Source organism: Pelophylax lessonae (genome assembly GCF_965119305.1).
Source record: "Pelophylax lessonae genome assembly, chromosome: 3".
NCBI lineage: Eukaryota > Metazoa > Chordata > Amphibia > Anura > Ranidae > Pelophylax > Pelophylax lessonae.
In genome coordinates, this window is record NC_138770.1 from 53,965,658 (window position 1) to 53,979,024 (window position 13,367).

At 43.4% G+C, this 13,367-nt stretch overlaps 1 protein-coding gene across 1 annotated transcript in view; it reads right to left on the reverse strand.

Moving 5' to 3' along the window:
* The window catches only part of LOC309550319 (integrator complex subunit 9-like), a gene marked incomplete at its 5' end in the record, with an annotated part of 44,554 nt that extends 31,855 nt beyond the window's left edge, over window positions 1–12,699 (reverse strand). Inside the window, 2 exons of the mRNA XM_082250716.1 lie at window positions 10,089–10,256; window positions 12,658–12,699. Coding sequence (XP_082106842.1) covers window positions 10,089–10,256; window positions 12,658–12,699 — 210 coding nt within the window. The remainder of the gene's footprint in view (window positions 1–10,088; window positions 10,257–12,657) is intronic.
* Between the last annotated feature and the right edge of the window lie 668 nt (window positions 12,700–13,367).

Consider the following 13,367-nt stretch of genomic DNA (forward strand, 5'->3'; position numbering starts at 1 on the left):
GAAGATTTTTTTTTCTGAGTGGTCCCCCTGGGTGGGTTAGGGATGATCGAACGGTTCGGGTCCACCATCGGTTCGGCCCGAACATTGGGTGTTCGAGGTTTGGCCGAATTTAGAACTTTTTGCCCAAAAAGTTCGGAATTTGGCAACCAGAACCGACCAAAATGCAATGCTTCAGGAAATGGGCTTTAAAAGCCGGTGATTGGACCAGAACCATTAGCAAAAGCCAATTGAGGGGGCAGGAGAATGCTAGGAATGTGATTGGAGTGACTAGGGGGTCCCTAGACCAATCATTAGTGAATACGCCCCCCAGTATATAAGATCGCCCCCGCCATATTCCTAGCATTGTTATACTGGACATGGAAGAGAGTGGAAGCAGTTCTGTTAATTTTACTTTAAAAGTGTCATTTAGCATTTATTAGTGTCAGGAAAGGGATATCTAGTGTAGTTTGAGTGCTCCTTTACACTTAAGTTAGCTTCAAAAATTTAGTTTCTGTAGGGAAAGTGTTAAGTGTCAGGGGACCGTAGTGTAGTGTAGGGTTAACTGACAGTGACTGCTATGGCAGGGTGACAAAACCCTTCCATAGCAGGGTGACCGCTATAGAGAAATGATCATTTCTCTGAGTTGCTTCGGGACAGGCATGTGGCTTCTCACCAGCAAGCATTTTTTATGCTGCAGGGGCTGCCACTGCCAGTGCTTTTTTGAGGACATGTTTGATGTCAGACATGACATCTGAACATGTGTATAGGGGGAATATATAGACATATATGTCTGTATATATACCCCTAGACATATATAGGTGTGATAGTAGCAGAAATAAATGCTTGCGCTAATGAAATCATTTACAGTAATATATTTCTGCTACTATCACACCTATATATGTCTAGGGGTATATATTCAGACATATATGCCTATATATACCCCCTATACACATGTTCAGATGTTTTGCCTGCCTCAAAAGAACCCCAAAAAATGCCAAAAAAACGCTAGCGTCAAAAAAAAAAGATGCCCAGTTGTGTTTTTGCTGGCATTTTTTGGGGGGTTTTGGAGGCAGGCAAAACATCAGAACTTGTGCACAGTACCACTATACACAAGTTCAGATGTTTTGCCTGCCTCAAAAGAACCCCAAAAAATGCCAAAAAAAACGCTAGCGTCAAAAAAAAAATGCCCAGGTGTGTTTTTGCTGGCATTTTTTGGGGGGTTTTGGAGGCAGGCAAAACATCAGAACTTGTGCACAGTACCACTATACACAAGTTCAGATGTTTTTCCTGACTGCAAAGAACCCAAAAAAATGCCTGCTATTAAACCGGCAAGGTGTTACAGCAGAGAAGCCATATTCCTGTGCTTAAAGTTTTCTAATACAAACGATCTTTTTTCTTTATGGTTCTGAACATGCTACAGAGCTGAAACTTCACAGGTACACCTTTTAGACCCCCCCAGACACAAAATCACACAAAAAAAAGTTCTTAAAAATTGTCATTTTTGATAAAAAAAGCCAATTATTGAAAAATTAAAAAAAAAAAAAAAAAAAGAGATTTTTTGATTTTTACTTTGGATTTAGTATCTGGGGGGTCTAAAAAGTGTACATGTGAAGTTTCAGCTCTGTAGCATGTCCAGAACCCCCCAAAAATTAGCATTTTCTTATAATTTTTATTAGAACAGGAATACGGCTTCTCTACGGCGCTTTTTCTTGCATTTATCGGGCATTTTTGGAGGCAAGCATGACTTTTTTTGGATTTAGTGTCTGGGGGGTCTAAAAAGTGTACCTGTGAAGTTTCAGCTCTGTAGCATGTCCAGAACCAGAAAAAAGATCATTTTTCAGTAGAGCAGGGATGGTGGGACCCCTCTTTTACACTTATATGATCTTTTTTTCTGGTTCTGGACATGCTACAGAGCTGAAACTTCACAGGTACACCTTTTAGACCCCCCAGACACAAAATCACACAAAAAAGTTCTTAAAAATTGTCATTTTTGATAAAAAAAAAGCCAATTATTGAAAAATTAAGAAAAAAAAAAAAAGAGATTTTTTTATTTTTACTTTGGATTTCACATCTGGGGGGTCTAAAAAGTGTACATGTGAAGTTTCAGGTCTGTAGCATGTCCAGAACCATTAAAAAAAGATCGTTTGTATTAGAAAACTTTAAGCACAGGAATATGGCTTCTCTGCTGTAACACCTTGCCGGTTTAATAGCAGGCATTTTTTTGGGTTCTTTGCAGTCAGGAAAAACATCTGAACTTGTGTATAGTAGTACTGTGCACAAGTTCTGATGTTTTGCCTGCCTCCAAAACCCCCCAAAAAATGCCAGCAAAAACACACCTGGGCATTTTTTTTTTTGACGCTAGCGTTTTTTTTGGCATTTTTTGGGGTTCTTTTGAGGCAGGCAAAACATCTGAACATGTGTATAGGGTGTATATATATATATACCCCTAGACATATATAGGTGTGATAGTAGCAGAAATATATTACTGTAAATGATTTCATTAGCGCAAGCATTTATTTCTGCTACTATCACACCTATATATGTCTAGGGGTATATATACAGACATATATGTCTATATATACCCCCTATACACATGTTCAGATGTTTTGCCTGCCTCAAAAGAACCCCAAAAAATGCCAAAAAAACGCTAGCGTCAAAAAAAAAAAATGCCCAGGTGTGTTTTTGCTGGTATTTTTTGGGGGGTTTTGGAGGCAGGCAAAACATCAGAACTTGTGCACAGTACTACTATACACAAGTTCAGATGTTTTTCCTGACTGCAAAGAACCCAAAAAAATGCCTTCTATTAAACCGGCAAGGTGTTACAGCAGAGAAGCCATATTCCTGTGCTTAAAGTTTTCTAATACAAACAATCTTTTTTTTTATGGTTCTGGACATGCTACAGAGCTGAAACTTCACATGTACACTTTTTAGACCCCCCAGATACTAAATCCAAAGTAAAAATCAAAAAATCTCTTTTTTTTTTTTTTTTTTTTTAATTTTTCAATAATTGGCTTTTTTATCAAAAATGACAATTTTTAAGAACTTTTTTTGTGTGATTTTGTGTCTGGGGGGTCTAAAAGGTGTACCTGTGAAGTTTCAGCTCTGTAGCATGTCCAGAACCAGAAAAAAAGATCATATAGGTGTTAAAGTTAAAGGAGGGTCCCGACCCACATCCCTGTTCTACTGAAAAATTATCTTTTTTTTTTTCATGGTTCTGGACATGCTACAGAGCTGAAACTTCACATGCACACCTTTTAGACCCCCCAGATACTAAATCCAAAGTAAAAATCAAAAAATCTCTTTTTTTTTTTTTTTTTTAATTTTTCAATAATTGGCTTTTTTATCAAAAATGACAATTTTTAATAACTTTTTTTTGTGTGATTAATAGTTAATGGGGCATGACCCAGAACCCTAGGCACTTTTTAGGGGCATTTATTGGGTTTTAGGGCTTAAAAATGGTGTTTTTTGATTACAGAAGTTCGGGTCCCATTGATTTCAATGGGGTTCTGAAATCCGGGCCGAACTTTCGTGAAGTTCGGGTGTTCTGGTCGAACCGAACTTTTCAAAAGTTCGATCATCCCCTGTGTGGGTAGATGCACTAATATCCTATCTATACCAGAGGAATTTCTCATTGAATCATCCCTTTTGAGTTTTGTTCATCTTCAATGGCTTATGCGCCGTTAGTGAACCATTATACTATTATGAGTGTTGCTCACTTTCCTCCCTGTATGGGCGGCTTCTTTTAATATTTGTGTTAGCAATAAAATTTGTTATTTTTATATAATCACTGTGTTGTAAGTCTTTGAGGTACCATGAAAGTCCTCAGTGCCTCAACTCTATTTCCAAATCTGTATATGAATCTTTAGGGCCTAGGTACAATCTTAATTATATTATCTATGTAGCATATACTATTTGTCACAGTTTCATAGTAGGTAAGGTTGAATAACCACTTCCCACCCAACAATGTCATATGATGCTGTGGACTGAGTTGGGATATCTGAATGATGGGTGCAGCTGCAGGCATCATCCAGATATCTTTTTTTTTTTTCTGCCGACGATTCCCTTCACAGTAAAAACAATCATAGCGGCTGTTCAGCAACTTGATTGTTTTTACAGGCAAAGAGAGGGAACATCCCCCCCTCCTGCCACCCCCTCTGGTGCTTCTACAGGCTCGCCTGTATAATTGGTAAACCGGAGAATGAACCGGCCGGCGGCGGCCATTTACCATAGAGATGACCCAGGACTAGATGGTCCCCGGTCATCTCTATGACCTTCGGAGGCCGGGCGTGACGTTTTGACATCACGCTCAGCCTCTGCAGTTGTAAACGCTGCCTTAGCCTCGGCTGGGAAGCCAAGATTGTTTTTTTTTTTTTTAGGCTTTCCAACCTAGAGGCGAGATCTGGGGAATAGACCTCAGATATCGCTATAAAGGGAACCTGTCATGCCCTATTTCTATTAAAATGGATGCATTCCTTGTAGTAAGTATAAGGGCTCTTTCACACGGGCGTTCCATATGTCCGTTTTTCATCCCATCCATTTGCGGATGAAAAACGGACATAATGTATCTCTATGTAAATACGGATGTCAGCGGATGATCATCCGCTGACATCCGTTTTTTGTCAGTTCAGTTCAGTTTTTTTGAATGGAGGAGAACCCTATTTTTTCCTCCTTTCAAAAAACGGAACGGACGCAAAAACGGATGTCAGTTGTGTCATCCGCTGACATCCGTATTTACATAGACATGCATTATGTCAGTTTTTCATCCGCAAACGGATGGGATGAAAAACGGACATACGGACCGGATGACACAAGTGTCATCCGTGTCCGTTACAAAAAAAAAAAAAAGGACCTGATCGGGCAAAAAAAAAAAGGAACGCCCGTGTGAAAGAGCCCTAAAAGTGATAAAAAAAAATGTAAAAGTAAAATAAACAAAAAAAATTTAAAGCGCTCCTGGTCCCCACACGCAGAAGTGGACACATACGTACGTATGTAAACGGCATTCAAACCATGAGAGGTATCGCTGCGAACATTAGCGCGAGAGCAATAATTCTAGCACAAGACTTCCTATGTAACTCTAAACTGGTAACCCGAAAAAGATTTTTAAAGTGTCACCTATTTTTTAAGTACCGAATTTTGGTGCATTTCCACGAGTCTGTACAATTTTAAAGCAAGACATGTTAAGTATCTATCAACTTGGCGTAACACCATTCACATTATGCAAAAAAAAAAAAATCAGGCTAACTTCAGTTTTTTTTTCTTTGATCCATAAAACAATTTTTTTGCCCGAAAAAAAAAAAAACACGTTTGAAAGAGCTGCGCAAATACCGTGCGACATAAAAAGTTGCAACGACCACCATTTAATTTCCTAGTGACTCGCCTAAAAAACATATATAATTTTGGGAGGTTATGAGTAATTTTCTAGCAAATAAATGATTTTTACATGTAGGAGAGAATTGTCAGAAATGGCCTGGGTGGCAAGTGGATAAAGACAATAGTCCATTAAGTTCAACCTGTGTAGGTGTGTGTGTGTCAGTGTCGATAATCATTTCCCATATCCTCCATGTTGTGTTCACTAAGATGCATGTGCAAGAGTCTTAAAAATACCAATACTCCCTGCTGACACCACCAATTGTGGAAGAAAGATCCACATGCTTATCGCTCTGACAGTATAAAAGTTATACAAGTACTGGGACTTTTTTTATCTTAATATTGTGAATGCATTAAAAAAAAAAAAAAAGTGTAGACCTTAGAACTACTTTAACCACTTAAGCCCCGGAGGATTTGGCTGCTAAAGGACCAGGGGTTTTTTTGCGATTTTTTACTGCGTGACTTTAACGGACAATTGCGCGGTCGTGCGACGCTGTACCTAAACGAATTTGACGTCCTTTTTTTCCCACAAACAGAGCTTTCTTTTGGTGGTATTTGATCACCTGTGCGATTTTTTGATCACGCGCTATAAACAAAAAAAGAGCGTAAATTTTGCAAAAATAACAATATTTTTCACATTTTTTTATATGAAATTCCCCAAAAAAAAAAGTAAAAATCAAAATTTTTTAACATTTTTCGGCCAATTTGTTTTATGCTACCTATGTTTGGTAAAAAAAATCGCAAAAAGCGTATTTTGATTGGTTTGCGCAAAAGTTATCGCGTTTACTAACAAAGAGAAAGATTTTTGTCATTTTTGGTGTTTTTTTTTTAACGCGTAATGGCGGCGATCTGCGATTTTTTTTTCGGTACTGCGACATTGCGGCGGACAGATCGGACCCTTGACTGACATTTTTGACACTTTTGGGGTTACCAGTGACATTACTGCAGTAATCAGTGCTATACATATGCACTGTTACTGCAAAAATGACACTGGCAGGGAAGGGGTTAACTTTATTGGACAGGGAGGGGTTAAGTGTGTCCTAGGGGCGTGCTTTCTACTGTGTAGGGACATTCCTATTGGTGTAAAAGCAAAGATCAACCGTTCTACATAGTAGAACGGTCAGATCTTTACTTTTACACAGGGAGAACTGACAGGCAGCTTGTTTACACAAGCTGCTCTGTCTTTCTCCCTTCACAGGAGCGATCGCAGTGTGACTGGCGGACATCGAGTCCGCCGGTCACACGCACTGACTTGCCTGTGAACGAGCCGCGGCGGGCGCGCGCCTCGGCGGGCGCGCGCCCGCCCGCGATAGGCTCGCAAGTCAGTGACAGGCGAGTGACGTACCGATACGTCACTCTGCCTGGCCGGGGCTGACCGCCGCAGTATATAGTCGTGCGGCGGTCGGCAACCGGTTAAATTTCCTTCCCTAGTTTATCTTTTCTTCTTTACCAAACTGCTAAAACCATTTTTTAAACCCCATGACATCATCATTGCTACAACCACCATCTAGGAATATTAGTCCTTTGGAAAGAGATGGCATTGGAGTGCCCAACATCACATCCTGTGCCTATTCCAGTTTCCTCTGTGTCCCAGAATGCTTTGGGACATTAGCAACGGTGTTGGGCAGGATTGTGGGTAGAGACGGCATTGTGGACGGGAGGTCCTTTGCATGGCTGTCAGGAAAATCATGTAAGTGTGGATGGGCAGAACAGACAGGGTAGTGAAATAAGTTGTCAGCTAACGGATGCAGCACGGATGTGTGCAGGGCCACTGATAAGGCAGTACAGCCAGCACTCCTGGGGCCCAGACCACATCAGTTCAAAAGGGGGGCCCGGGCCCCTGCTGAGTCCGGCTGTACTATATTATTACAGACACCGATCCTCTTCTGTCTCCCCTTGCAGCTCTGCCAACTTCTCCTCCTCTCCCTCCCTCCAGCTGCACTGCAATGGGAATTGGATCTAGCACATGCATCCCTTCTATCTGCTGTCTGTCCCCCATTGTGCTGACGGCTTCACTAATCTCCCACCGGAAGCTGCTGTGGGCACAGAAGGGGATGTAATTTACTTCCCCCTTCCTTTCCTGAATAAACACAGTGAGTGATCGGTTCCAAACACTCCTGTGTCCATTCATCACTGAAGTCTACTATGCTTCAGTATGTGAATGAGCAGGAGGCCTCAGAGTGCTTCCTGTTCATTTGTCTGTGCAGCTGAGGCTGTAGAGAAAGGGACTGATAAATCTATGTCCTCAGTCGCTTTCGGCGGGGGGGGTCCTCTCAGGTAGGCTGTATGGGGCCCTGTGATTGCTAACAGCAGCCCTGGATATGTGGGAAGGACCCAACCTAGACAGTGGCGATGCCATTATGCCATGGCAAAGGAGAACAAACTAAACAAGGGCAGTTAGATGAGTGGTGGCCCCTCTCAATGAAGAGAGTTAAGTGACCCCCGGTCTTAGAAACACGATAACAGCGCAATGAGCCCTTTAATGGGTCTTTTACAGACTAATTACTCAGTGGCTGCTTGTATATAAAACAGAAAGAATACTGCTGAAAGGTTAGAGAAGACTGCAACAAAAGTGCTTTCATATTCCTGACCGGAGTTCAGCTTTAACCACTTGCCGCCAAATCATGTACATGTATGCTATTGTGTTCAAGTGGTTACACCGGGGCCATGGCTGCAGCGGTCAGCAATAACCCGGTATCGAAATTTGCAGCCAGCGATTCCCTACCCTATAAAAAGTGACCTGAGCGGCTGATTAGCCGATGATCCAGTTTGGCTATTTTTTTTATTTTTCCGCATACAAATAAAATTTTTAATTTTTGGCAATAAAAATAATTAAACCACCAGAACATTATATATTTTCTGAAAGCAGAGGCCATGTAGAACAAAAAAGAATGATAGTTGCAAATTGTTTGTTTCGCATGATATTTGCGCAACTGTTAATTAAACGCAAAATGTCAGGAATAAAAGATAATAAAATAAATTTTAGTGCAAAACCACACCATATAATACCCATTTTTGGGTAAAATATAAAAGATGAGGTTGCACTGAGTAAATAGATCCCAAACATTCCATGTCTTAAAATTGTGTGCGACCACAATATCGCCAAAAACGATGGTGCCCAAAAATCCCCATAGATGACGCTTTAAAAGCCTTTACAGCTGATCAGTTTAGAGTTAACTAATAGCTCTTGTGCTAGAATTATTGTTCTCACTCTGGCGTTCGCAGGGATACCTCACACGTGTGGTGCGACTGCGGTTTACATGCGCGTGCACACCCTGAGCAGGTGTGCGGGGCTACAGGGGTTGTCGCCATTTCTTTTTTTTTTTTATATAGTATTTTTTTTTTTTTAAACTTAATTCTTTTTTTATATTTATTTTTACTTGATTGCTATCACAAGCGGTTAATAAACCCCTATGTGATAGCATTGGGCAGGTGAAGGGTACTCTTTATGGAGACATAAGGGGCCCCAATGTCTCCCCTGCCCTTCACACCATCTAACCAAGCACAGATCAGCTTGGTTAGATGCGTCTGATGGCTGTACTGGCCAGGAAATGGTAAATCTGAAACCGGAAGTGACATCACTTCCGGTTTCACTGTTTGCATGTGAGATCCAGGCATGGATTTGCCTCGGTCTCACTGAAATCTCTCTCCCCTCACCACCGGCCGTGTTCCAGGGCATTGCATGTGAGATCTAGACATCGATTTGCCTCGGTCTCACTGAAATCTCTCTCCCCTCGCCACCGGCCGTGTTCCAGGGCATTGCATGTGAGATCGAGGCATGGATTTGCCTCGGTCTCACTGAAATCTCTCTCCCCTCGCCACCGGCCGTGTTCCAGGTCATTGCATGTGAGATCGAGGCATGGATTTGCCTCGGTCTCACTGAAATCTCTCTCCCCTCGCCACCGGCCGTGTTCCAGGGCATTGCATGTGAGATCTAGACATGGATTTGCCTCGGTCTCACTGAAATCTCTCTCCCCTCGCCACCGGCCGTGTTCCAGGGCATTGCATGTGAGATCGAGGCATGGATTTGCCTCGGTCTCACTGAAATCTCTCTCCCCTCGCCACCGGCCGTGTTCCAGGGCATTGCATGTGAGATCTAGACATCGATTTTCCTCGGTCTCACTGAAATCTCTCTCCCCTCGCCACCGGCCATGTTCCAGGGCATTGCATGTGAGATCTAGACATGGATTTGCCTCGGTCTCACTGAAATCTCTCTCCCCTCGCCACCGGCCGTGTTCCAGGGCATTGCATGTGAGATCGAGGCATGGATTTGCCTCGGTCTCACTGAAATCTCTCTCCCCTCGCCACCGGCCGTGTTCCAGGACATTGCATGCGAGATTGAGACATGGATTTGCCTCGGTCTCACTGAAATCTCTCTCCCCTCACCACCGGCCGTGTTCCAAGTCATTGCATGCGAGATCGAGGCATGGATTTGCCTCGGATTCACTGAAATCTCTCTCCCCTGGCCACCGGCCATGTTCCAGGGCAAGGGTGAACAGGGGACAGCCCGGGAACCATGGGGGGAGGAGGAAGGGGGGGCACTGAGCTGCTGGCTCAGCTATCGGCAGCTATGGAGCTGCTGCATCACTTTCACCTTGAAGCCCGAGACCTGGCTCTACAAAACACATTAAACTTTCACTCTTTGGACATACATAGTACGCCCAAAGAGCTGAATTGGTTACAAGGAGAGATTATTCGTCTTGTTTACAAAAATCATGCAAATACAAATGTGTGGCACTCACCTCTGGCATGACCTTGATCTTCTCATAGCGTCTCTTGAAGGGAAGGGCGAGCACCTCAGCGCGGCGGTATGACATGGGGGGAGGCTGGCAGTCTATCATGAGGTCGGAGCGGTGGGACTGGGCAGCTGGTGGCTGTGTGTACTGCTCTGGACACACTACATGCAGAGGCTGCGGAACAAAGCCAACACAATAGAAGTTAGAGAGCAGTTTTTCGATTAGGTAAAATGGTCAATTCATCCAAAGCTCATACTTCTCATGGGGGGCAGAAAGCAGGCCATAGATGATGCGATTTTCTTTCTTTCAACCACAGTCAGTGTTGATGGGGAAATCCCTTCTGTGGAACTACTGTATTCTCCCCGCAGGGGAAGGGGGGGGGGGCTGTCCCTGCCGGGAGAATACAGTGATTATTGCTAGCTGCTAGCGGCTCTAGCCACTGGCAATAATGGCATGTAAAAATCTGACATGCTGGTAAGTTGATCAATTGATTGACTGGGATACAATCAGCCTGTCCATAGATGGTTTTGAATCTCAGCCGGTCCCTGCTGAACCGGTCAAGATTCAAACCATCTATGTGGCCCGGCTTAAAGTGATTGTAAATTCTCGCTTAAAAAAAATAAAATAGCAAATACGTTATGCTTACCTGCTCTGTGCAGTAGGTTTTGCACAGAGTAGCGCGGATCCTCCTCTTCTTGGGTCCCTCTTCTGTGCTCCTGGCCCCTCTCTCCTGTTAAGTTCCCCACGGCAAGCAGCTTGCTATGGGGGGGCACCCAAGCCAAGTGACAGCTCCTTGCGTCCGTTCCGACGCGGAGCTGCGACCTACCCCCACTCCCCCACTCTACTGATTGGCTGACTGACAGTGACAGCAGCGGGAGCCAATCGCACCACGCTGCTGTCCCAGCCAATGAGAAGGGGAGTCCCGGGCAGCTGAGAAACTCCTGCAACATTGCTGGATAAGGACAGGCTCAGGTAAGTATTAGGGGGGCTGCTGCACACAGAAGGTTTTTTTTATCTAAAAAATAAAAACCTTCTGCCTTTACAATCCCATTAAGTCTACACACTTGCTGGAGCCAATACAAGGATGTCCTTCTATTCCTATTAGACTTTTATTTATTTCTTTATTTGACAATGCAACAGAAATCGCCTATTAAAGTAAATCTAGCTCATTCAATGGCGATGCGGTAATCATCTGCGCTGTGTTACTGTTTTCTGACAGTGGGGAGACTCCCCCTGCCGTCAGAATACACTGATCAGAAATGGCTGCATGTGCTGATCGAAAACAAAATTTTACAGCAGGACCATTCATGAGAAGTCAATTCATAGTTGGGAATGTCCAGAGATCGAAATCGGTCTGCTGCCTGCTCAACCAGCCAAATATAAATCCATCTATGGCCAGCTTAAGACTACAAGGACAAAAAGTTTTGGGAACTATGGAGGAACTCCTACCAAAGGAACAAGAATGGGTAACTTGTAGGGCTGCAACTAATGATTATTTTAATAATCGATTAGTTGCCGATTATTTTTTCGATTAATCGATTAATCGGATAAAATAATAAAAAAAACTCAATATGCCTTTTTTTTCATTTATTTAAAATAATAATGAGCAAACAGAGTGTAAGTGCCGGTTCACACTTGTGCGATGCTGGAAGGCTGCGTATTCGCAGCCTGTTCCCGCATCGCATCCGCACAAGAGGCAGTTCACACTGCCATATGCGATACGCAGGGGTGTCAATTAAATGTTAACGACACTCCCAGTTTGATCGCATATCGCAGTGCGATCTGACAGTTCGCACAGGATCGGATCGCACAAGTGTGAACCACTGCGCGATCCGATCCTGATGCGGCTGAAAAAAAGGGTCATGTGCGACTTTTGTGCGGGTGCAGTGCGAATCAGCGCACCCGCAGTAGTGTGAACCAGCACTTAGTGCCGGTTCACACTTGTGCGGTTTGCGAGATCGCATGTAATTCGGAGCGCACTGCTCCTAAATTACATGCGATCTCCTGTGCGGATGCGAGTTCAGCCATACACTTTGTATGGCTGAATTCGCAGCGCATCCGCAGCAAACTCGCACATGAGGCATTTTTTGAGCCGCCTCAGGATCGGATCGTGTAAAGCGTGTTGATGATCGTGTAAAGCGACCCCACATCAGCAGTCACCAGGATGCAATCTGAAATCTCTGTTAGGTCGTCCAGAAGGGTTATGGCATGTTTTGTATCCCTAAGGTATGCGTATGTTTCACACACCAAGGGCTGCAAGTAATGGTCGTTGTATTGACCGAGCCTTGCTGTTACTGACTCAATGCCATTTACGATCGGTCGACCTGGGGGGCAAGTCTGATGCTTATGGATTTTAGGGAGAAAATAAATTATAGGGGTCCTACAAAACAAAGGGTTAAGGTACTGAGCCTCCTTTGAGCTCAAAATCCCTCGTTTCTCTCCTCTGTCAATCAAACCCCCAAGTTCTTTCTTGAACTTGATCATCGGATTTCCAGGAAGAGGGGAATAAGTGTCCCTATCACTCAACAATCTCTGCATCTCTTGGCGATAGTAATTGCCACTCATCACAACCAACCCTCCTCCCTTGTCCGCTGGGCGTTACACGATCATCAACCATGAAGATGCTCTGAGCTCAGTAAAATGGGCACTAAATAAGTCAGATTTGCCATTGAAACATCGGAGATTTTTGGTAGAGTGTTTAGATTTCTGTCTGCTAAAGAACTATTTTTGGTATGACAAGAAATATTTCCTACAAGTAAAAGGAGTGGCGATGGGGGGGACGGTTTGCCCCCAGTGTGGCTAACTTGTTTATGTCACACTGGGAGGAAGAGGTCATCTTTACAAACCGTCCTCCCCAGCTGAGCTGCTGCCGTCGTTTTATCGATGACCTTCTGCTGATATGGAAAGGGGACATGACCAGTTTACAACATTTCATGGATCGACTCAATTCCAACACTCGGAATATTGAGTTGACATGGAATATAAATACTGAGAGTATTGTTTTCCTTGACTTGGAGATTTTTAAAAAAGATGGTAGCTTGAAAACTCGAACATACTTCAAGCCGACCGATAGAAATTCTTATATACCCACAGGCAGTTGCCACCATAACCTGTGGTTGTATAATATCCCAAGAGGGCAGTTCCTGAGGATGAAAAGGAACTGCTCCTTGGAAGAGGATTTCCAGTCCCAATCTAAAAAATTGGCATCAAGATTTCTGGAAAAAGGGTATGACCCTGAACATATTGAGAGAGAACTTTCTAGAGTTAGCACCACCGCAAGGGAAA